The sequence below is a fragment of the Lipophrys pholis genome (genome assembly GCF_963383615.2).
Source record: "Lipophrys pholis genome assembly, chromosome: 15".
Classification (NCBI taxonomy): domain Eukaryota; kingdom Metazoa; phylum Chordata; class Actinopteri; order Blenniiformes; family Blenniidae; genus Lipophrys; species Lipophrys pholis.
Genome location: NC_137642.1, coordinates 9,466,931 through 9,493,542, shown reverse-complemented (window position 1 = coordinate 9,493,542; position 26,612 = coordinate 9,466,931). Strand labels below are relative to the sequence as shown.

At 40.2% G+C, this 26,612-nt stretch overlaps 1 protein-coding gene across 1 annotated transcript in view; it reads left to right on the top strand.

The window, feature by feature from the left end:
• The first annotated feature begins 281 nt into the window (after nucleotides 1-281).
• The window catches only part of LOC308120401 (VPS10 domain-containing receptor SorCS3-like), a 54,739-nt gene continuing 28,408 nt past the window's right edge, over nucleotides 282-26,612 (top strand). Inside the window, exons 1-4 of the mRNA XM_080481006.1 lie at nucleotides 282-1,116; nucleotides 20,962-21,029; nucleotides 26,027-26,126; nucleotides 26,302-26,460. Coding sequence (XP_080337132.1) covers nucleotides 421-1,116; nucleotides 20,962-21,029; nucleotides 26,027-26,126; nucleotides 26,302-26,460 — 1,023 coding nt within the window. The 5' untranslated portion in view covers nucleotides 282-420. The remainder of the gene's footprint in view (nucleotides 1,117-20,961; nucleotides 21,030-26,026; nucleotides 26,127-26,301; nucleotides 26,461-26,612) is intronic.

The following is a 26,612-nucleotide window of genomic DNA, read 5'->3' as shown; positions in this document are numbered from 1 at the left end:
TTTTGCTGTCAGCGGTTCCGACTCAATCAAGCGCTGTTTTCGGACAACTTTATTTTATGGGTTTACATAAACACCCTGTGTTACTTAATAAAAAAAAACCGTCGCCTCAGACAAAAATGAAAATCGTGAAATATGTCAGAATGATTTCGGGGGATTCCAGTATTTATTTATTTATTTTTTCCATTCCAGGCGTCCTCGTGAACAATGGGCTCTCACCGCTCCTGCAGTCACTCTCCGTCGCGCGTTTTCCTGATGCGCAGCGCCTCTCCAACTGCTCCCTCACTTTGACAAATTCCTGGACGTGAGCGGGTCTGCTGAACGGCTGCTTGCTGCTGAAGATGATCCCCTGAATATTTTAGAAGTTGAGCAGCCCTGCCACACTTCCCCCCCGCTGGTTGACGATCAGATTGGAAGAACACAATGGGACTTTTCTCATTTTGGAGTTTTTCTCTTTTGGCTTTCGTTTTGCTCTTCCCCTTTCACCCCAAGTTTGTGGCTCAAGCGGAAATAACTTTTCCCAGAACAATAGACAGATTTTATCGCCTGGAGGTAACGCCATTGGAGGCAGGTGTCACCACAGTGACAAAGGAGTTGGAAATCTCACACCAAGTCGACAATAACGCGAAAGTTTTACGCGCGTTTGAGAAGAGGGTATCCGGCGCTCTGAAAACGAACAATGGCCAGCAATTGGGGAATGAAACAGAGAGTGGAAGTGATGCACCGATCAACATCGAACCAAACATCCGTGGCGATTTCCAAATACCTGTTCAAAAGTATGGCAACGTATTTGAGGAGAGCCGAGAACGACCCACAGTCAAGATATTATCAGAAAACACATTTTCTGTCAGGGGGAAGAAGGAGAAAAGGAGTGTGAGCGCAACATACAACGATAACGTGGAAAGGAGTATAAGTGGAGAAGCGCAGTCCAGGGAGCTGTTTGTGGAGACTGTCCAGGGTGTTTCCAACCCCCGAGCCGAGTATCGGCGCTCTGGGGAGGAAGCCCGAGGGTCTAACCAAAGACAAAGTGAGCCACACCTGGACACTTCTACTTTTGCTCTGTCGGGAGACTCGGCACACAACCAGGCGATGGTGCACTGGTCCGGGCACAACAGCAGCGTGAGTTTCAGTTTAACCTAAGCATACCTTCTTCAAGATTCCATAGAAAACGAAATGTCCCACAGAGTAATCATTTTTTGATTTCTTTTTCTTTGCTTGAGATGCAAATTTGGAACGTGATACGGATTGACGTGACACATTTTTACGCACAGCTGTTTCAGTGCGCACGGAGGTATTTCTGTGCTGTAAATTAATAGTTATGGTCTAAAACACGACTGAATTGAATCGTGCATTTGTTCTCTTTAGATTGATTTTTATTTTTTATCTGTGGTTGCCATGCAAAGGTCGTGAATGTATGCGCACTGCGCGCCTTTTGGATGTGACTGCGTACTTGCAGGATTCCCTCTCACCCACTTCAGCCAGAATAGAATCACTAATTTCAACAAACTGTTAGTCTCTTGAACTTCAAATTAAGAGTTTTCCCCCAGGCAACTTTGATGTGACACTGAGCCGTGAGAAGGGGCAAGCATTTTGGCAGCTATCACAAGGCATTAATTATTTATGGGGTAATCAAGTAATGCCTCACAGGAAGGTGTAGTGGCCACAACTTAAAAAGAATTCTGTCCAACTTGGCCCTTAATGTAATGCAGAGGTGACACTAAGTGACCTTTCAGCAAATTAAACAAGCTTTTGTCATTGACATTTAACTCACACTTAGCAGTTGTCCAATTTTCTGGGTGAATGCAATGTTGCAGTATGCTTGTTGTTGAATATGATTCCAAGCTTTACACTCTGCGCAACTTAAATGGGTGACTGGACATAGCAGTAACCATCCAGGCTTGTTCATTGTTCATCTAAAACACACACACACACACACACACACACACACACACACACACACACACACACACACACACACACACACACACACACACACACACACACACACACACACACACACACACACACACACACACACACACACAGCTGCATGCTCAGTGGTTGCACAACATTTTACCATCACAAAGACAAAACCATGGAGAGTTTATCTTACTTAACATACACAGCGTGCAAAAGTGTTTGCAAGCAGCAGCATTTATCAGGCACAGAGATCTTAAAACTACAAAGAGCCCTGTATGAAAAAAAAAAAAAAAAGCTGCTCTGCAGTTTTACTTCAGGTAATTTAGATCACCTTAGTTCACTGGGCAAAAGGGTGTGAGGCAGGAACATTAATCTCCGGCCACATCTAAAGATTTCAGTGTCCCAGAAAACCTGCAAATATTCGTTCATTATGCAGAAATGCAGGTATATTGTACTGGGTGGATTATATAATGGAGCCTCTAATTGTATGTTACATACTCTGTTTTGTGGTGCTTGTCATACGGATAGAGGCATCACAGACTAGAGCCATGTGGATCAGTCCAAAAATGCACCTTGTAAAATCTTATTTGGGAGATGTATCGTGAAATATGCCTTTGGTATGAGACGTCTTCACCAACGATGGCCTTTTGTACTGCAGGACACTGTTCACTGGATCATCACTGATGGGCTTGTCACTGCAGCCAGTCAACATTTGAGATTTATACAGTCTGAACCCCTGTCCGTGCTCCCAAAAGTACGAGTGAAACTGCGGAGCATAAATTGATGGCATTTTACGACTAGATGTTAGAGCTCGGGCTGTATTAGATGTAAATGACTGATAATAAATCCAATCTTAAAGGGACATTTGAAGGGAAATTACTTCATTCTTGTGGTGTAGGGTAGTTCTATCAAATATTCACTTCAAGACTTTGCCTGTGATCCGGCCAAGATGTAGAATCCCACAGGGAGTAAAATGAGAAAAGAGGTAGAAGGTGACGGTGAAACTGCCAGTGGAGGAACTCCAGAGTTTGGATTTGATAAAGAAATCTATCGGGTAAAACCTCAGATCTGTTTAAAAATTTGTCCCTCAACTATTATTCGATTTTGGTGATTGTCAGAGACATCAAAGCCTCGAGTCATAGCTCTCTGCTCTCTGACTGTAGGAGAGATAACATTGATTGGACTCGACCATGGGAATAAAACATATATGCTACACAAATAAATTTTTAAATCCCTGCTTGTTAACTACATGTGGTATTGATTGGGTGTGCATGTCTCTTGCTCCTTCAATCTGTTGTGAATCTGCATGGGCATGGTAATACGAAATTTGCCTGCTTTGTAATAATGTGTGCTCTGAATATGTGCAAAAACAGAAATTAAAGTAATTAAAATATTTCTAAATATTGGCTGGGGAGTGTCCTGTCATGGCAAAACAATATTTAATTATTATTTTTTTGCCTCACATGGGCGCTCAAGCTGTGGTATGACCATGGCGGTAATCTTTTGAGGCAGATATTACGGCTCGTCGTACACTCAAGGGATGCAGAAACACCCCACCCCCCCGGAGGCAAAAGTCTTAGTGTGCAAGCCAGCTGGTGGTCAGGGAGCTATTGGCAGCCAAATGATTTTTAGGCTCCTGACTGGCCATTTTCACAAGCACCTCACACACACGACTGACCAAAACTGGGACAGTGTGTTGAAGCTGAGGACGGTAATGAGGTCTTTATCGACTCCACATCTCATGAGCTTCCAGTGCAGAATGACACTGTGATTTGTGTAAATACAACCCGCATACCACAAAGTAACGTCTGCCCATCTTCACTGGCCTACTATTAGTAGAGGGAACAGACACTGACGAGGCCAGATGTTCTTCTTGGCCACAGAGTCAATCTACTTGTTTTGGTTTTTTGTTATTTCTTCCAGTGTGGCAATAGTCAAACCAATAAGTCAGCTTGGTATAACGTTGTCCTTTTTGCCGTGACGGACTGGAAAACGAGACAGGCCCTCTGGGCCATGTTGTTGGCGTGCTTAATCAGAATGAGGCCATTATTGTTGCACATAATCTCATTGGTATAAATAGATAATAAAAAAGAGGAAATGGCACTGCCCTGGGGGACACCTGTGTTAAAAACCGGTTCATTAGACAGACAGCCTTTCCATTTAACATGCCAGAGCTGGCTGCACAGAAACTCCTTGATCCATAAAATCAAATGGAATTTGTTCCCAATTCACAAAGGCATTTGACCAGAGTTTGAGGCGAATTACAGGATGATGAAAAGTACATTAAAAAGCTGTCACCGTTCTAGCGCTTTGAATGCAACAAATGAGAATATTTCAATATGTGTTTTCTTTACTTGTGAGGTCCCTCCTTTGACATTTACATTTACTAACATGCTTGCATTTTATACACATTTTTAAAATTTCACCATCATGATTTATGATAAAGTCACAGAAATTAGACCAACCATGTCAGTTTCAGTCAATGGTGCACCCAATGTGATAATGTGAAGCTTTCTGTATGTTTTATTCACACCACACTTGCAACCCCAAAGGATTCTGATCCATGCTATGTTTGAGGAAAATAAAGAGTTTCATTTTCTCTCATTGCAAACAAATTACTTCTTGCTGTGCCACACTTTTTGGAGATTTTTGAGCATTAGGGAATGTCTCTATTTTTATTTAGTGACTTGTCTCCTAATGTTTTTGTTTGTTGTTTTTGTATACCGAATATGGATGTAAAAGTTGCAGCCCCAAACCACAAATGAACAGCAAAATATATCTTTTACTTCTTCCTACCGAGAGCTTTTTCTGTGTCTACCTGTTTGTTCCTGGAGGTGTCAGTACCACTCGCCTCTTCATTAATCCAGCCTGTCTCAAGCCTTTAGGGGTGCACTGTCCACTGATGTGATTGTAAGATGCTGATTGAAACTGCAGCAATCTTTTGTACTGCATAAGAGGGCTTGAGTCAAGCTCCCAGAGCAGGCAGAGTTAATGGTGCTGACCATAAGCCTGAGTGAGTGACGCGTTTTCTCATGTGTTGCAGTTAACCGCGGTTTTGAAATGTATTGCTGGCACAGGTTGTTCTGGTTCACCGGAGATTGTTGTGGTTGTGTAGTCTACACGTTCAGCCATCCGTCATGTTACTTTTGCAATGGCAGTGACATGAGATGGGGTTGTGACGGGCCAGAGGCTTTAACAGCCCCTGGTAATGTAACTTTGGCTAAAACAGTAAAGCCAGAGGTTCAGGACTTTATTCTGGTGCCTCTGTCAGATATAATGAGCTTGGGAAGCCAAGAATAGCTTGATCATTAACACGAGGCAATAGTCAGTTCACACCAACATGTAGTTTGGTTAGCCACAATCAGAGTTGTGATCACAGAAGCAGGAGTGAGTCTCCACAGCTCTTTAAACCGCCGAACCAAACACCATGATCACGAGTAAAGCCAAAAAACACACCTTATCTCATAACAAACGCTCATGTTTGGCTCCTGGAAGTGCACTCAATACGTGGGATGCATAAGAAAGGGGTTGTTGTGGAAACTAGAGCAGCTTTGCCAACAGTTGAATTATTGTGGCCACTTGACTTATTCGGTGTCAGGTTTGCAGGGTGTTCCCAGTCTGCAGTGTGAGATAGAACAAACTGTCTGATCTGAGGTGATTCCACTGAGCAGTGTACAGCACTTACAGGCTCTGTTGTCAACACCTTGGTGCCAGATAACACACAGCACGTTCAGATGTCTTGTTGAGTCAACGACCTGGCGGACCACAGCTGATGCAATAGCACACAAACAAATGACGGCATGCAAATGTGGGACGTTTCCTGTCCCAACAACCACTAGAAATGCAGAAATGTGAATTACGCAGATTCCCAGGAAGGTAAAATACTGGATCATGTTTGTAGTCTCCGTCTACTTCCAAACCAAGTAATAATAGGTGGACAGCAGCTGCCAGTCATTAAAAAAGAATCACGTTATTTCATTAAAGGTGTGCCTTCAAATCAATTTCAGCTCACGACAGTGATGTACGAAATCTGCTGTGTGTTCTCAGTTATGCATAAAAATTTCAGGTCCTCGCATACTCACATTTGTATGGAAGTGAAGCCAAATTATCTCAAATCCGCTGCTGCCTGAGTATGTGTGGTAGTGACAGGGGTCGCAGAGCCGTAACATTGAGGTCACATCCATAAACTCTGCTTAACGCAGCTGTCAATCAGAGCCACGAGACTTTTTGGATTATTCAATAAAGACTCTCAGGTGAAGGCATCAGGAATGACCAGTGTGTTGATAAAATAGCTAAACTAATTTTGTGTTTAGTAAATAGTTTCGTAGAAGGACTATTTACTTAAAATATATTATTTTGGAATTAGAAGTTTTAGTACAACCAACTACAGAAGATGACAAGATGTTTGGATTTCACACCCCAAGTCCTGTCTTTAAATACATGATCTGAGGAGTAACTTAGTAACAGCATTGACTAAGTGAGCTTTCATATCAGTGGTCAATTAGCGAACATGAAAATTTATTGCCGTGACTACCAGAAAAAGTAGATGAATTAGAGCCAAAATAAATTAAACCTTTGATAATTGACTGGATATTAACCCAACATAATGTACCAGAACCATTCAAAGTAACTTATACATACCAAGCCGTGATGTATTTACATTTATTTATTACTACCCTCACCAGCAGTATGTCGTACTTTGATTTCACGACGGTGTATTCTTAATTCCTTCATATTCAATTTATTCTCTGAAACCACACACTAACTATCCATGATTTAATGACGTATCAACATCCCTAGTTGCATATCAACACTTGTTACCATAGCTATTAGTTAATGTTAACGCTCACTAAATATATCCTACACAGGGCTGTGAATGTCTTATTTTCAGCTTCAAACCTGTAACCATGCTTGCTGCAAGGCTGCAGCAGGCAGGAGTTGGAGCTTTACCTTGCAGTTTGTTAAAGAAATGTTCTGGATTGGCCGCTTCTGATCATATGCCAAGAAAGAAGAAGTGTTCACATTGTTATTTAATTTTTCTCTTTGCCTTAGTTTTATTTTTATGGCACACAGGATACCAGTTCCACCCTCTGTGTAGTAATAATTCATTAAAATCCCAGTTTTTACTCCTCAAATGACATGCATGTGTGCCCTTTTTGTCATGAATCATTTGTGCTTGGGGACCATAATGCATCACACCAACAAATCCTCTCAGCACTTCCCCAGCACTTACAATTTACACTTGCAAAGTGCATTTTAAGCAGCAAATAAAGGCCCACCACCATCCGCTGTATGTTCAAGCCCACTACCACTCTTTTATTTCTTTCACTTTCTCTCTCAGACACACACATGCATACGCACGCACGCACACACGCACACACAGTTAGAGTTCAACTTTAATCAAAGAGACGAAGCGGGTGCAGAACTGTATTTGACAGGTTTGCATGTGATTAATTAGTTTAATAAGTGTCGCAGTGAGGTAGACACATACTATAACTGTGATTAGGTTATGAAAACAAATTTATGCATTTTTTGATTGGAAAAATAATAACATTGAAATTCAGATTGGGAGACAAGTTTATTAATCATCACGGAGATAGAGCTCAAACAAGCAATACCACTACATGAAGCAAGTTTTGATTCCTAAAGGTCACTGCTAATTTTATCTTCGGTTTCATCACTGTTAATGTTAGTCAAAACCGAGAGACTCCAATTTGGTAATGTTGAATCCTGAGACTTGCTCAGCCTTTGCTCGCAGCAGCACAGCAGCGACTATCATGTTTAAGGATGACTGGTATTGCTCGGGTGGCAGTCGGCTTAAATAATGGTTCGACTTGGCACTTTACAGCGACAGAAATGTATTAGTCGCAGGGGGAAAATGGTTTTTGCTATCTAGCGAGATACAAAAGACCCAACCTAAAGCACCACACGCACTGTGCAATCAATGGAGATGATGGAAAACTTCCAAACGCAAAATGACACATTTGGAAAAAAAAGGAGAATACTCACTCAGTGGGTATCCTCTAACAAATCCTCTAAAATGACTGGCTGCTTTCACTCTGTTTGACAACAACAAACACACACATATAATAAAAAAAAACAAAAACAGATTATTTTCACAATTGAACACAGTGTAAACAATCAAATAAGTTGAGATTGAGATACAGTGACAAACCTGACAGGAGTACTTTTCACATTCTTTACTTCAGCAAACGTAGAAGAATTAAATTAACTTTTAGAATCACAAAGTTCTGAAATGGAAAAACTCAAAATAATTTTTTGCCATCTTTATTTAAACTCAAATCAAGTCCAAATTTTTGCTCTGCTGTTATCTTTTCAAATTTGACAACAGTCAGCTTAGTTAAGGCAGTACCTTGATATTCAAGAAAAAAACACCCCGGTAGAATAATTTACTGATCAAAGTAGAAAAGAGGTGGTCAGGAAGAAGGAAGAAATTGACTTGGAAGTGAATCAGCATTTTGTAGCATGCCTACTTTTCATTTCGGAGGAGTCAGTAAAAACAGATGGGTTAAACTAGTATTTACTTTCCATTAAAAAACACAGTCATTGCATTATGTTCGATCAAAAAAGAAGATTAAAAGATTAAAGACTAAAGACTAATTAAAAGCATCCAAATAGAGTGTGATATAAGACCGTAAGTCTAGGGGATAATCATACGCAATAAATACAGAGCATTCATGGACACACCTGAGGTTATCTCAGGATATTTATCTTAAAGTCAGTGTCAAACACTCCTGTGTGCCCTTAACCCATGATAAAAACCTGTTGAACAGCATCACACTCCCCTAAATCACACATAATTCTCTATTTATAGCTTAAGAATGTTGTTTGTTGGGAACGTTTGTGACTGAATTTCTATAAAAGATTGGCGCTATGTTATTTATCATCTCTGTCCTGCTACATAATCCAGAAAGTACCTTCAATATAGCTAAATGCATTGCTCCTATGTTTTTAAATGTACAACGCTTCACCAATGCACCTGTTCTTCACAGTTAAACCTATTTTTGGAATTGATCAGGTGAACTAACTGGAAGGACAAGAAGCTTCACGAGAGCGTACAACAACAGCAACTTTGTCAATATGTAGCAAAAAAAAAAAAAATGTAATCATGCAATACCCGATCATCATCAATGTGTAGTTTTTAGTTGAAAAAACAAACCAAAAAATAAAACAGGAAAACGCGCAGAAGAGACCAAATATAGTCACTTTCCCAGTAAAGGCTTAACAAGGCAAAAAGCTTTATTTTACACAGCTTGATTTTCAAGCCCATTTGGAATCGGTCTCCTATTGTGAAACGGTAGAAGTTCATCCATGTCGCTGGTGTTTTTTCTCTCGCTCTCGACTCAAGGCCTTTTCTCCACGACTGAGAGAATTTTTGAGGTGTGAGGCATGAAAAATTAGAGCTATACAGTTAAAGGCCGAGTCATTAATTCTACTAAGTTCTGCTCTGTATGACATAGTCCTTGAAAAATGGGGGGAAAAAATCTGCATGTTATACGGTTTAAGATAAACTAATGTTCCTGTTCTGCTTCAGTCGGGTTCCTGCCCTTCTTTATGCCGGATAACAGTGATTCTTTCAACACAGTGATAATGGGTAAAGGTAAAAAGGCTGAATTATATACACAGGCAAAATAAAGCTGCCACATTTAAAATAAAAGAGAACTATGTGCACTCATTTACATTTAATTTAGCCCTTGTGGGTCACTCGTCCCAGTTTTAAGGAGTAAGGAAATAAAGATATTAGGTTTTAAATTTCGGGGGTAAAAGTAAAGGACGCGTGGAAAATCTTCTGCCAAGTTTTTGTGCTCGCTGACAACACGCTGATTGTATTAACCCATGCAAATTGTCATCATCGGGATTATCATGAGAAAATAAATTATACCAGCAACTAAATGAAATCTCATTACAGTCACCATTTCACACGTCCTCTAGAGCCAAAGCCAATAGATTTTAATTCCTGATTTCACACTGTGATTTTCTGATCGACGTCAAACTGCGATGATCACAATATTAAAATGAGCATCTTAACAGTTTTGATTTGGATTCGATTTTTCTTTTTTTCTTTAACTGAATATACGTTTAACCCACCTTTTTCCACACTGGGGTAATTTAATTCCCCTCACATCAGATTGTTCTTCGGTTGCCCACCAAACATGACTCTTTATGACGTGCAGATGTTCTGCAGACAGCCACCATTAGGATGCTCCAACACGAGTCAGCCCCTCGCCCTAATTAGCATGTTTGAAAAGTGAGTCCCCATACATGAGTTTAAACACCGTTAAATTTGATTGTTTTTAAGAAGCAAATAAATAATTAACCGCCGCAAACAACCAAATCGCTCAGATTGTCACATTATGCACAATTCATGTTGAAGGACGTCATCGCAGCCGCAATTATTCAATGAGCTCAAATTGAGTCAACGCGAGGAACAAAATGGTAAATGGTGTTGGCTGAATTATCCACCATGTGCTCTGGAAATTAGATTTGATGAGGAATAATTTGCAGGGGCATGTTTTAAAGGAATCACAGAGCTGTTTTGATCATGTCTTTATCATATAATGTCTGCAATGAGGAAAACTCGGGACATGATTTGATGCTGAATATGTGTTTTCATACAGTTCCCACTTATGTGGTGATTCATTTATTCAACTGAATCCCACCAAATCGGAGCCTATTGTGTTTGAGAGATGACGGTCCGGCTTTAACATTATAAAGTGCTTCCCTCCTAACCGTCACAAAAAAAGAAAATAGGGACCTGTACGGGCGACTTAAGGACGTAAATCTCAGCGGGTTAAAACATCCGCCATGACTTTTGCAAAGCATTTTCCATTCAACACGGCAATAAACCTTGTCTTCCTCTCAGATTTCAGCTCCATTTTTAAATATGAATGCAATGTTTGAAGAAGCTCTTAATTCAGTTATCCATTTTTTTATACAGCAAAACTCTTTCAAGCCATGGAAAGCTATCTCTATAATTACATCCACTGTAACAGGTGAGTTCTAATTTGAGGATTTGTAAAGCTCTCGCAAAGATTTAATCATGAAACTAGAACTTTCAGTCACTTTTAACCCAGTGACTATATTTAGTAGCTTCACAGTTTGTCTAATAATACCAAGTGAATGACAGAATATACGGCTGAGTCGCTCTACTAAACATGAATGTTTTTGTCAGCTTCACTTTTGCAAACAGTATTGCATTTAATCTCTTGTTTCCCACTCAGTACTTCTATTAAATTGAACTTGATAGGATTTAAAAAAGAAAAAAAAAAAAAAAGTATACGATACCGTGCTTGAACATTTGCAATGTACACGGAAAAATGTGTCCAGAGACTGGTGGGGCGGAGGATCACACTCGTTAAAGAACACCTCAGTAACGTACTTTATTTAACCGAGAGCAGACCGATGAAACTCACAGCTGCTTTTTGTATATTACTGAGAGTGGGTGTGTCCGCCAGGGTTTGAATTCACTGTAATAAATTGATAAATCAGGTTGGGAACCACTGATAGAGTATGACTCAGGTACTTCAATGCAAACAGCACATTATTATAGGACGGTGGGCGTCTGAAGGACGGGGCGTACTGTAATAACGGCACATTGTATTTATTTTCATGTAAATTCAGTTGCATTTTTCATTATTTTTGGAGGTTTTTAAGCTTAGTGAAATAAGTCTGTGCTCGGTTTTACACTTGGCAACAGATTTCACAATATAGGATTGACAAATACTGGAATCTGCGACGCAAATAGGAGGTTTTAATTCTTGTCTTTATTGAGAAAATGTTCCTAGTTGAAGTTTGGTTTGGACTCGGAGGGTTTTCCTAGTGGTGCACACGTTTTCCTTTGAGTGCCATCGTTGTGTCTCACAGTCCAAAAACATACATTTGAGGCTAATTAGTGAGTCTAACTCGCCTGTAGGTGTGAGTATGGTTGTGCGTCTGTGTGTGCCCGGCTGGTGAACTGCCCAGGGTGTACCCCGCCTTCACCTATCGGCAGCTTGAAGTGACTCCAACGTCCATCATGCTGGATAAATATATAGAGAGGATGAATGTATGATTATAATAGTATCTATTTCTGTGATTTTAATAAGCACAATACTATAAATAACAAATATCTATTCATGTATGGTTTTGTCCTATAAAGGGTTAATGCAATGCAATGCCATACATCCATTTAGTTTCCTGTCATAGGTGCTGTTAATAACTGAAGAGGGAAACAGGCGGCTTCACTCGGCTGCTTGTAAAACTTTTACTTCAAAAATGATTCAAGAAATAAAAAAAAATAAAAAAAAACGGAATATGGCAGGACACCCCAGAACAAAACTTACCCACCTAATTAAATTAGAAGCAACCCAACTGTGCAGAAAACCGCCGACCGCCACTTTCCAACCGCCTCGCCATCGCTTCAGTTTAGTGCAGGAACGTCGCACCGAACGCAGTCGCGGTTCCTTCAGACGCTAAAACAAACATATCATATATATAAAAGTGATTTCCATGTCAAACAAACCTGAACAAGTTGCCAGTCCCTGCCTGTATGAAAAATGCAAATAAGTGACGGGGAAGAAAGACGAAATGAGGATATGCGGGACACATTTAGCTTGTGATCTGAGTCTCGCAGCACTTTTGGCAGTGAAGGGGGTCATTTTAGGTGGAGGGCTTTTCTCTTCCAAAATCTCAATTTGGACTCACTACCGCCTTTGGCTCCGGCTCAGACCACCCCGGGCAGAAGCCAAGCCATTAGGAGCCAAAGCTGTGAAGGAACAGAGGAGACGAGAAGAAATGTCTAAATGACATTAGCTTGAGACTTACTTCTCGAAAATGGAAGCCAGTTTCTAAACTCATCAAAAAAAAAAAAAAAAAAGAAAAAGAATTATATGCAATTAGATTTCATAGTTATTCACTCTGCCACATTTTCAATCTTGGTTGTGCTTCATGTCTTAATGACACAGTGGAATTATCACCAGTGAGAGAAATGTAGTCATGCTACTGTACCTCCAACCTCTGAACTCCAAATATGAGTAATCACTAAAGCGCAGCGCACAAAAAAAGAAGAAGAAGAAGAAAATAGGCTGCCAGGGAAAAATGGTAATGTTGTGTTTTTGGCTCTCCACACTACTTACAATGCATCAAATTAATTTTAAATTGCAATGAATGTGACTGAAACTTTGTCAGATGTGTCAAAACATTTAAATGTCGTCTGAAATTGCCATCAAATTTGTCCTTGAATGCTGCGTTTCTTGTTTTCCACCTTTTTAGGAGGCACAACAACATCAAAACAAGAGAAGGGAAGAGAAAACGGCCAGGCACCAGTTTACATTTCCATACCTACTCCATTAAGAAAAATGTTTCCTGCATGTTTTTTTAAAAAGTAAACAAAAATAAAGCAGACCAATCAAAATCTTATTTCTTACTGAGAGCAAACAGATTATTTTGTCTTGTTGGCCGCAGGAAAACGCACAACATGCCCCCTACCCCCGACCAAAAAAAAATAAAATCCTCACAATAGAGCTGTATTTGAACTGAAGCCCTTTTATATTCAGTCCATTTCATTAATTTCCTCTCCATAATGGCCTGAATTGATTGGTGAAACCTCTCAAGCTCGGAAGCATCAGGGTTATATGACCAAAGCTCAGGAGTCGGGTGGATAAGCAAACATACAGACAGCAGACTAATGCACGAAGGGACATTTCGCTGGGGTTTACTTGATGAAAGCAGCATCCCCCGGAGTATGTTTTCACCTGCAAAAGTACAAACAATCAATTGGGTCCACAGATAAGATGAGGACGGAGTAAGGCCTCTCTTTGACCGCGCCATTTCTCTTAAAAGACATTTGTCTCTCTGCTAAGTGCTCTGCTTGGGAGACGTCCTCACAGAGCCACAATCAAGATGTTGTGTTTTTCTCCCTCCACCCACTTGCAGTGCATCTTGATTTTGCCCTCGCTGCTGTCGAGCCTTAAAAAAAAAAATTTATGCAAATTTGCAACCAATACTGTGTTTCTTTTCTCTGCAGGTGTTTGCGTCAGATAATTTCTAATGGATGCATGAATATATTAATCTTTAATCTTAGGGAGGAAAAGTGGAATAACAATTTATGACTATCACGCTGGAGATGTTGTGACACTTAAGTGTTCAGCTCATTTCGATATACAGATTACTTCCTCCATCTGCATCGGTGCGAGATTTTTAAGCATGTTTGTCTGAAAACCCACTTGGCTCAACAAAGGAGACAATACAATCAGTTTTTATCGGGCTTGAACGGTGATCTTTTCCCCTCATTGCACGGGAGATGAAAATTAACGCTGATAGTCGGGCGACAGACCTGAAATGTGTTTCGGTGTGGGTAGGAGATCTGAGACATTAATTAGATAGTTGACTTAAGGAAAGCACAGTGTTTGTCAAATTACTCAAATGACTCTTTCTTGCCCTTGGCTTCTGTCTCCCTTCCCTTAATGAAGTTGAGAATGTAATGAGCTTAACGACAAATGAAACAGGTTTTTATTTTTGTGTCCTCAGGATTGCATCTGTGTTAACAGGCCAGTGAATTGCGGTGTAGTGAGGTGAACAATGGAGTCCCTGCTTGCTCCTCCCGCACTGATATGCCAGCTTTTGGTGTCTGATAATGGGCAGAATGCATTCGGGGGTCTCCATGGATCAGCGTTATTGGGTAGACTCGGCTCCTCCAATCCCGTTCTACATGGGTTTATTTTTTTTATCCCACCTCCACCTCTCAGACCACATCCCCTACTTTATATGTAAAACTATAATGGTGGGGCGTAAATGTGTGGGTAACTCTTGTACACTGACATGTAAAATATGAATATATTATGTAAATAATGGACATTATCTGAAGAAAGTAATCGTTTTTGATATACAGAATTTAGAAATCTCTTATTTTGCGAGGCATTTGTGTGAATGTACCTTTCCTGTTCATCATATCTGCTCGAATATATCTCTGACCTTTTTTCACATTGTTTCATTGCACGCTTTTCTGAATGTAGTTTTTTAAAGACACTCCATAGCATGACCAAATAGTCAACCGATTTGGTATATAGATTTAGGAATTCCCGTCACTAATGATACAATCATAGATTGGATATTTGACCTTTTGCTGCTGGATGCTGGCGCTTTTTTCAGCCAGCTGTGTCGATCCGGTGTTTGCTTCTGAGCAGGTAGTGCGGTGGATGATATTCTGCAGGAGAAGCAGGACCTGCAAGAGGCAAGAGCAAAGAAATTGTCGTCCTGCAATTCAAAGACTGTGTGAAATCATTATAGTCCTTTACTACACCCTTTTGTAACATTAGCAATTAATGTGTTTTTAAAAGTCCCAATAAGCACGAGTGCTTACAGTTTAATGAATTTAGTGGCCCTCCGTGTATAAATGACATAAAATGACACTTTTTTTCTGAATTGTTGCAGCTTTACTGAAGACCCGTTACTTACTGTATCAACGGATCTACACACCCAGAATCTTAATGCAACTTTGCTCAAGGCAGTTCGATTGTCGATGAACACTTTGTTGGAACTGTAAGAATGGAAGAAGGAATCAAAGTTCAAAGAAGAAAAGTGAAAAGAGGGGCAAAAATATATAAATCTTTTCCATTCTTTTTTTTTTTTATTATAACTGCATTTTAAACTTGGTTTTAAAATAAAATCTTCCCCTCATACATCTACGTATATGTGTAACTGAAATTACCTAACTGTCAACCAAGAAAATAAAACCTATAGATGGAGTTTGTTTAATGTTTACCCTCGTATCGGTTAAATCATTCTGCGGTATCTGTTTTTATTGGTTGGTCCTGTCTAAAACTAACTTTTAAAACATTTTACAACATCATCATGCTGTATTTACGACACTATACTTTTATCTCCATTGGCTAAATCGCATCTGTAATTTGAGCAGAGCAAAAATAAATGATTACAAACTGTTGTTTCAACAACAACAAACATTGTAATTTACTCCAGAGGTGGAAGATACGCAAGGGTTGTACTTAAGTACAACTACTGCTGCATTTTTAATGGTACTCAATCACATGTTCAGTTACCGTTGTTAAAACACTGATGATAAAATGATAGTAAATAGAAATTTTCCAAAGCATTAAATAACCTGCATGTTGCTTTTAGTTTGCTTGTGTTTTGCTAAGAACACAGCTAAGAACAATACTTCTGTTTGTGTGTGACGTCACACACAAACAGAAGGATTCAAATGAAGGTTTTTGCATGTAAAGTTGCTGGTCTTTGCTATGGAGTGATTGGATGGAGCGCACGATTCTCCAAAAGCACAAAAATGAATGACGCCGTGCAAGTTATCAAATCTATCGAAACTGTACAGCGAATGAGTTTAAATTTGGATTAAAAAACAAACAAACGAAGGAAAATAAAAATATGGAAGTAAAAATCGAATCTGTCAGAAAAACAACCGATGAGAGGCAGAAAAACGACTGCAAGATTGTAAGAAGACACAGAAAATATGTTAGCATGAACAACAGCAGCACCTCTGCTAAAGATTGAACCAGTTTGAACCTCGTTTTCAAACATGGTAAAACAAGCACAACACAAACATTTCCAGATGTTGTGAATCACAATATTCCATAGCTGATATTGCATATCTGCCTCGATGGGTCAAGTTTGTGCTCGTTTTTACAATGTAAAATCTCTTGTAGATCGGGAATTTGACTTTAAAGTATGCCAAAAGGAAACTACTTATTTCGTAAACAAGTGTAGACACAAAGTATTGGTTTTGTATTTACAAGTTCTAATTTTAAAAGTAGATCACCTGGAGTGACTTGTACTTCTGGTGTTAATTACAAGTGACATTTCAATAATACACAAAGTGCCACTGGTAAAATTACTTCTTGATTAAAGTGATGAGATTATGTGTGATTTGCCGCCACTCTTCAGGAAAAAAAACAACACAATAAGAACGAGGGAAGGAAGTCAGTATTTGACAGAGACATTTGAAACAATGCTATTTGGAAGCAAATCTGTGATTGGAAAGCCTGATTAGTTCATTTTAAATAGTGCCACGTTTGAAAGAATCTTTCAGCTCCACTGCTCATCCTGCAAATGCATGTAGAAACAATGTTACTACAACAGCAGGAATCATCCACCAAACACAAATGTCCTCCCTTCTTCCTCTCACACTTTAACAAGGTTTTGTTGGAAACATTTGTGTTCCAGCTTTTGAACTGTAAACAGTTCGGCGAGATCTGCAACACTGCAGGTACGGAGAAAAAAAAGAAAAAAAAAAGCTGTCACACAAAAGCTTGTCGAATTACATTTGACTGAACCACTTGATGGATTCAAAGCCTTCCTACACCCTCTTTTTCTCTTTTTCTACTCCGATAAGATCGCAGATGTGACCTCGTCACAGCTGCCAGAGAAAGGCGGCACATTTGGTCAAAAACAGGTCAGAGAAGTAAAGTTTCTCTCTCTCTCTCTCTCTCTCTCTCTCTCTCTCTCTCTCTCTCTCTCTCTCTCTCTCTCTCTCTCTCTCTCTCTCTCTCTCTCAAGAAATGTCTTTAATTAGTGAAGTCACATTTCAGCGGGTTGTCATATATTTTGATATTGTGGTTAGACTCAGAGGAACGCACATAGACAGGGGTTAATCCCAGGAGACGGCTCTCTCTGTGTATGGATGTGTTTACCCTACAGTACAACACACAAAAGCTTATGTGTATTCATGAGAATGTAAATGCGTATCATTTTTGCTGTTGAACTTCTCACAGGTTAAAGGTAAGTACGGTAAAACAGAGTCAGGGCTTCTCTGCTGTTCGCCATTTTACTACCGGGGGGGGGGGGGGGGGGGGGGGGGGGGGGCGTACATCATTCACTGCTATCAAGTTTGGGGGTCCCTTGGAAATTAATTTAGCTCATTCAGTCATCCCCTCTGGTTAAGTTCAAAAACAGAGGCAGATCTACATGAAAGTGGCTGCACTCCTCACGTTGCTAAAGATTGTTCCTGCTTGCCGTGATGCGTCGCTCATTCGTGGGGGAAAAGAAACATTGTGGAGGTGTGATGTTTAGAGTACGGGTTCATTCTCTTCCCTTGGCTACCCAATTAAACAGAGCCAATATTTGAGGGGTGCCGTCTTAACGATGCCATACTGGGGGCTGAATAAGCAACAGGTTTCATTTGAAGCTGGGTGCCAGAAAGCACAATATCACTCGGCTCATGTGCAGCAAGAGTGTATTACATTTTTATTAATAACCATATTGCAGTACAGTACGCGGAGATGATTCATATCTAAATTGCGAGCCGTGTTGAAAATCTCCTGCCCACCATCACGTCGTTGAGATGCCTCTCACGTCCCACAGGGACACCCTAAAATTTGAGCTTTTTTCTCTCTTAAAAAAAATAAATAAATAAAAAATCGGATTGATATGGACTTTTTGCAGACATGATCTGGCCTAACAGCCTGTGTCCGTGACTGTATGCGCCGCATGGCTGAGCGCCTGTGCGAGTGGAGTGTGCAGACCTGAGACATTTGCGTGGAGCTGATACAGTACATCACGATGACATTATGGCTTTAACACCTGTGTTGCCATGGAGGCAGGTTTCTTTTTTTTTTTTTTCTTTCCCCCTCAGCTGTCTGAAGGGGTCAAAGTCTTAACACAATCCAAACAGCCCTGAATGCGATGTCTGTTTACGTTCTCTCTTCCATAACGCGTGAAGTACGCTTGATTTAAAACAAAATACCTGGAAAGCTGGTTTTAAAAGGACGGCATGCTGAAGAGTGTGATCGAGTGCAAGTGAAGAAGAAGTGAAAAAGGAAAAGGAAAGGGACAAGAATAGAATGTTGGGATAAAAGGATGACTAAACCCAACTCCTCTGAGGGTGAGAGCCAATCTGAAAAATGATTGGTTGACTTTCCCGGGGCAAAGCTCTCTTTGCTCACATCAATAAAACATAAACATGAATAAATGCACTGCTTTTGGCCTTCCAGGGCCCTTACTTAATTTCATGTATGCAAGTGAGCGATGATATGCATGGAGAATTGTATTTACCTAGAAGGCTCAAAATAATTCTGGAAGCCATTTTGTGTTTGTTTGTTCCCAGTATTTACATAAAAGCAAGGCTGCACCATAAACTCTTAGACTTCTGCGTCGAACGCGGCTTTATTTGTCGGGATCTCGCCGGGTAAGTCACACATCTGGCGTGCTCTGCCTACTGGTCTCTGCATTTCCATGTATAGTAGCTGCTCCCTTTTGACTTGAGCCAGAGACGCACAGCCTATCAATAATGTTGAAGACGTGGGAGCACATTGTCTCCAGTGATGTACTCTTGATGTATCCACTTAGGGACAAATCATCCAAACAGTCATCTGCCTCACTAGTCTGTTGGTCCCCGAGGTGGATCATCACTGACCCGATTCACTGGGTCAGCCTTTTGTTAATGAGCCAACCACACAAACACGTTGACAACAGTTAAGGGGAAAGCTCCTAACGGCAGTAACAGCTCGAATGCCGAGAAGCGTTTGCTTCCAACTTTTGTTATTTGAGGCTATTTTTCCAGCTTTTTAAAAAAAACAAAAAAAAAAAACATATTGAGCTCAATTTGTGAGCCCTTGATGAAATTGGGATGCACATGCAAATTGGTACAAGTGATTGAAACCCATAAAACTGTTCGCTCATTCAATTAATTTGCTGCGGTGGATATTTGAATCCCTCTGGTAACAAAGGAACTACCTCTAGTTTGACACTGATAAAATCAATTCAAGATTCAATTTACCTCTTAGTATTTATAATGTCCCATGACACAGAGCCATTGTTGCTACCAAAAGAGAACCGAGGAGACAAACGACCAACAGTTTGGCAGAGTTTTTCCCTCGTATCTATTTTTCAAAGCAGGCAATTAGGCCCAACATCACAGCCATTTAACTAAGTCTGTACTCCAAATTGATTCAGACTCTAGCGTTGGACCTCGCAGACATGGTGCATTTAGTTATGCAAATGCTTATCTCTCTGTGTGATTGGTTAATTAACCTGTAATGCAGATAGTCCCAGGCATGCACAGTGGCCGTTTGATGGCTAAATTGTGGGTCAATTGGGTTTTTAACATTTTCAAAGCAGACTTACAGGCGTGTCTTTGTTCCACCGAGTCTTGTGTGGCTTTTCACGGTTTAATGACTCGTTCCACGGGTCCCCTAAGGTTAATGTGTTTAAACTGACTGTAATTGAGCTTTTGACCCATCTTTCATGGCTTTCTTTTTTGAAAATCATCATATTATGTCATGTTTCTGCTCCTTGATTGTTATTCTCCACTCTTCCTTCTTCCTTTCTTCACGCATTGCCCCAAACTCTCCACCCTACCCCTCTTTCCAGCATGAGTTATGAGCGTCCCCATGGGAAGTCATTTATAATGCCATTGGAGTGACAATAATGCGTTTGCACACCATTTCACTCTGCCCTCTGTGTCTTGGCAGGCTTTTATTGGCCACTTTTTTTTTTGTTCCCCAAGAAGCGCATTGTCCAAGCGTCTACAGCGGACATGCAAAATCATTTAGCCCAAAATCAGAGCTGCAGTCTCCTGCCATTATCAAAATAAGCGGCGTGACATGTGCCGTCAAAGCCCATTTCAATATAGATTTGTTGATGATGTTACAGACAAACTAGTTCATTAATGTGAGTGCGAAATCAGTAGAGAAAGAAAAGAGGAAATGAGGGAGTGGTGCAAAGTAGCTCCTGACTACATTTCTTTTCATTGTTCACTGAACAATTATGTTCCAATTTTTGCTGTCAAGTAGGTATCATTCCACATGAGATACAGACACAACTCTTGACAGTCCGCAATGGATTTGAAAGAAAAATCCTCCCACCAGTAGACTGACGTCCCCCTGACATGAGGATCACTTGTCATTGGGATAACATACTGTACGAGGCTTATTTTCACATTAGTAAAGAAATACAGCAGACATGTTGTACTCATTCCGCGTCATTAGGTGGAGACAGGTAATGTGTGCACTTATGCACGGGCTTTTTGATGCAGACCCTGGCACCTAATGGAATGTGTCTGTTGCTGTTTCGTTGCAGGTGATCTTGATTTTGACAAAGCTGTATGACTTCAACCTGGGGGCCGTTACCGAGAGCTCGCTCTGGAGGTGAGTTGGTCTGACTTCATTGTTGGTTTCATCTCCCCCTCCCCCATTGCACCGAAATCAAGCAACATGGATTGCTATGAGGGCCACGGATATGTCATCCCCACTGCCAGGGCCATGCACTTTGATCACTATGAAGTTATATGAGAATTATATCTACTGATTTAATGTAAAGATCTGACAGAATTAGACATTTCCACCTTAATATGTATTTCGATTTAGATAGAGATTTACACTGAATATCTAGTGCAAATGTGATAATATTGCACCTCGTCCTCCCATCACCTGTTTGATGATTGATTTTTGAACATTGGCCGCCGGCTTCATGTCTTTAATATAAGTAGAAAGGTTACCCCATCACCGTGGGAACTTTATAAAAATGCAAAAGCACAAGCCCCCAAAAACAATAAGAGTAATATATTCATAGATGGTGCTGTATACTGTAAGTGTGATTTATAGTGCTCTCTCTGGCTGGGATATGAACAATCAAGTTTCAGTGGAAACCAATATGAAGTATGTTTAATAAAGCGATCTGAAAGTAGTTCAGATTGAACCCTCCCCACATCCTGCACACCCATAAATAACAAAACTAACACCACAACAACTTTTTTTACAACTCCAACCTATTTTCTGTCTATGAACAGATCAACAAAAATCTTTCGAGAGGCTATTTCTGAAAGAGAAACCGGAAGGCTGTTTTAAGGGATTCTTTGTTTGGACCTGTTCCATTTTTCCTTCTGACTTAGAAACTTTTTGATTGATTGTCATCTGTAACCTTTTGTTTCAGAAGCAATTGACATGCAATTGCCACTATATAGCTGTAGTAATTTCCTTCAGTGTGTATTGAGAGATGACTTACAGTGCGCTGTCAGGTCATAAATAAGAATGGAATTCATTAAGGGTTATACCATAGAGCCCAATCCAGCTACTGATATGCCTTCTCTCTCACCTCTTCCATTGCCAGCAAAAAACTCATTTCACTCCGAAATGCACGTGAAAGGGAGACCATCAGTCCGCCAAGCATGGATTTTCAAATTAATATCAGTTTCACCAGAGGCGCCACCAAGATTTACACCCGACTTGACACATTTTGAAATCCCATATTGTGTACAGGAGGTCTTCCATCATCAAGGTGTCTGCTTAACAATGGCACCAGGAGTAAATTAGAGTGTACCTCAGGGGGAGTGCGAAGGCTCTTAGCACGAGTATTAGAAAAGCAGAGATTTGAATGTTATGAAAAGGAAAAAGAGTAAATGATTTCTGTGATAATGCAATAAATGATTTATGACTACAGCTGCTGGGCCTCTGTTGGTGGCAAAATGCAGCGAGCAGATCAATGAGTGACTTGCGGAAGCAATCTAAACACACATCAAGTCTCTTTTATGCTTCCAGATGACTACACCCCAAAAGAAAACAACAAAAAAAAAACCTCCACAATATAATAACGTCCTTTAAGAGGCTTTTAAATCTGCTCCACAATAGGAGACAGATCTGCCAAACAAAAGGAGTGTTTAAGCATACACAGAAATGTGTTTAAGGGGAAGTCTTTGAAAGCAATGTCAACAGCAATTGGGATGATTTAAGTTAATGCACAGACAATGATGGCAGACACTGGTTGCCTATCCAATTATACAGGGAAATTACATTTGGAGGCACTCAGATAGAACTGAGAGCGAGGACTAGGTGTTGGTGGCGAGGTGAAATATGAAGATTGGGATGACAAACACATCTACCCTTGTCACGGGAGGCAGCAACGTGAAGTGCAGGTACTTTAACATGTTTTGACACGTCCACATGTCTTATTTTATTTAAACACGAGTCCTTTAATTAATGACACCAAGGAGAGGATCAATTACTGTCTACTATTTCTTCCTATTTTTAATGTCTTTTATAACATATTTCACCTTAAATTCCATTTAGATAATTTGTTGCACTGCAGCAAAAGTACACTGCACTTCAGTCTTTCCCCGCTGAGAGGGAAGCGGACTAAAAAAGAACGAAACTAAATATCTAAATCAGTTGAAAGCAGAGAGAACAAAAGTCTATTCTGGCTGTAATTTAAGATAAAAAGCTATATGAAAGGGGATTTCACCCTGCACTTAAAAGGATGCCTTCAAAATTCTAAGCTCACAGCCTTGAATGTGTGAACATCTTTCCACATGAAAGCGGAGTTATTCCTTGTATACTGCAAGCTTATATTTCCATCCCTCCGAAGGATGTTATATTCAACAACGACGGGCATGCTTAATGAGTTCATCCCTTTTGACTACAAAATTCACTTGATTCACTTGTGTTACTGTTGACCGTTTTGCCAAACAGACATGAGTCTTTGCAAATTAATTTCCTTCCTCAGAGGCAGCCACTGGTTTCACTGCATGTCGGTGTAGCATGAGAATCAGCCTGCAAACACTGGTAGCGTCTCAGCTGACATGTGAAGAATGAATGTTTGGTGTGTGTGCACGATGTGTTTGTCACAGCTGCGGCCGCTGCTGTTGTTGAGCAGGAACGACATAATTGATATGCCAACCTTTAAAAACGCGAAAATTGAACAAACTCGGCTTATGCGTCTCCTGATAGCAATACTTTCTTGTCTTGCGAGCATTAGAGCTTGTTACACCTTCAACACAGCAGCAGGGCTTTGAATTAGCCCCAGTGCGAAAATAAGCACGCTTAAATCTTTACTAAATGCTAAAGGTACCTTGTGGAGTTTTTTTGTAAACATTCTCGGCACGAGGCGTGACGTACCTTCCTGAAGCATGAAAAGCCAATTGCAAGCGTCATCTACTTAGTCAAGTATTTGCAGAGGTTCTTCTTTAGATGCGTGTCCAAAGCTGAACTCATCATGCTCACATTGATAAACCGGCTTCTTTCCATCCATTTATTGTCTTTTGGGAAAATCCCAGAGATTTTGTACCTAGAGGGAAACTCATCACTTGAGGCAAATGCATTAATCTATCATTATTACTGCACCGTGACAAGTGGTGTACATGTGCAGCACCACTGTATCGTCTATAATCAGTTACAGTGACATGTGCCCACCCATGTTTATTCGGATGCATGTACACCCTCTGGCTAGTCAAGTGTCACATGACAAGAGTGAATGGACTGGTCTTATGGAGCTTACTTTCACCAATTCAGCAGCCTAAAAGTGCTTTAAACGGGTCATCACACTAATGACGGCAGCCACAGTGCAATGTGCTCGAGCTCCACCGGGAGGAATTTTATGGTTCGGTGTCCAAACACACGGCGACACGGGGACCGAAGGGGTTAAACATGAACGGCTGGCCTGCATTACATTATGTAAATGAGTATTGTGGTAACAATGGGATTTGTGATCAATTCAAACACTTATGTCGACAATGTCATTCTCTGTGTTTGGGATTCATTCTTCCAATTAACAGTGATCTCTCTCTTGCCACTAATTCACACTAGTTGCAGACTGGGCCATGTTTTTTTGTTGTTGGTTTTTTTCCATCACGTGATTCAGAAGAGGAACAACTTGCTGCTTTTCTCGCTTTTGAACGTTTTTCTTTTTCCTTTTCTTTTTTGTGCTTTTGGCTTCCCTGCCCTGTAGCCTTCAGACATGAAATAATTAAAGCTGTTAGTTGTTTTTTTGTTTTTATTAATAATGGTTTGTTTCTTATTTGGTAATGACACAATTTCTTTAATTTAACCACGATTAATCCCATTTTTGTTTCAAATGAGGACTTTTTGATCATGAATGCAAAGTGCATGAAAACAATATTGACACATTTCAGTCAGTATTTTGCAATATGTTCATTGCACATGTTGATATTATAATAATTATATAAATTTGTGGGGTTGAAGCAGATTCATGTTTTTTTTTATGTTGTACAACAACCTAAAACAACCTAAAATTTCTTGATTAATCCCGGAGGGAAAACTTTCTCATGTGGGCTCAGAATAATTGAGCATTGAGCAGTGGTTTGTATATTTGTTTGTTCATGAAGACATCATTTATACTAGTAATTTGATGTCATTTTTATGCACATTGTATTTGATTCCATGCCATCTATTGAAGTGAATCGCTGTTTATTCTGGGAATAGGCAACTTGGATCATGGTGGTCACCAGAGAAATTTCATTTACACTCCTAATTATGACCAAACACTTCTAGCCAAGGGATATACTGAACACATGGCTACTAATATTTATTTAAACTTAATGTTAATGCTGTAATTTATAATTTATTCAGCTTAGTGTTTACTTTAGAAATTATGTTGAGATTTGGTTATTTAGAAATTTGACAGGCCAGCAGTTGCCCATGTGTGGTTTGCACTGTGGCGTTACTTCACAGTTTGAGTTTTTCTCTTTATATTTAGATTTTTACTCGGATTGACATGCATTACTGATTCAATACTGTTTTTCTCAAAATTTGCATGGATTCCACCATGTGGCATCGCACATCAGAGTCAAGCTTTAGTGAGCCAAATGAGGACTCCTGAAAAGATTTCTCTATAGTGGTCAGTCAGAATTTCTCTTTGACAGTGATGGTTTTTATCCGACTGTTTATAAAACACATTTCTGCTCTGCCACGCTGACTGCTTGAAAGGTCTGCTTCTTTATTCATCTGCCACCCACCGCCTATTTTACACATTTGCTCCTTTTTTTTATTTTTTATAATTTGATCACATACTGTAGACAGACTAATGGACTAATGATGATACACTTTTTTGGTTTTCTTTTTTTTTCCCCCGGTGTAACACATTTCTTAACACAGCCACAAGAGCAACGAAAACACATTAGGATGACGCGAGTGTCTGCGAGCTGTTTTTCATCCCTTAAAGCAAAAGGCAGCCTGAATGGTAGAAAATCAATCTGAAAATGTATGATATGCTCCGGAGAGGCAGTCTTGTAAAGAACAAGTGATCTGCAGTTAATGGGCTAAAACATGCCAAGCCGCTGCTATGGTGCTTTAAAATCTGTCTCTAATGGATTTTTGTCCTCCCAACATGCCACGATGTTTTGTTTTGTGTCCAGATCAACGGATTACGGCAGCACCTACAGCAAGCTCAATGACAAAGTGGGTTCAAGGACGGTTTTAAGCTACCTGTACGTCTGCCCTACCAACAAACAGAAGGTTGGCATTTCCCTGCTGCTTTTATCCCACCGTCTGATCTCTCACAAGCTTAGTCCTGACATCAAATTACAGTTTCTTAAAATTGCGGCCAAATGACAGTATCGCTGTCTCTCAGTCTCGCTCTTTCCTTTCCTCTTCTAATACTATATCCCTCGTCTGGCCCTCTGTACTTTAGATAATGATGCTTAGCGACCCAGAGGTAGAGAGCGCTGTTCTCATCAGTTCAGATGAAGGGGCAAGCTTTGAGAAGCATCCCATTAACTTCAACATCCTGAGCCTGCTCTTCCACCCTGCACAGGAGAACTGGATACTGGCTTACAGTCATGACAGCAAGGTAACTTCTGAGTGAATTCTCAATGCCCCTTTTTGAGTGAAAATAACTTCATATATGACCCTGAATGCATTAGCATTTTTTGAATTTGCGTTTTCCACGTGGCTGGGGTGTGAATCTGCTCGTTACCAATGTCTCCCTCCTGAAACTTTAAC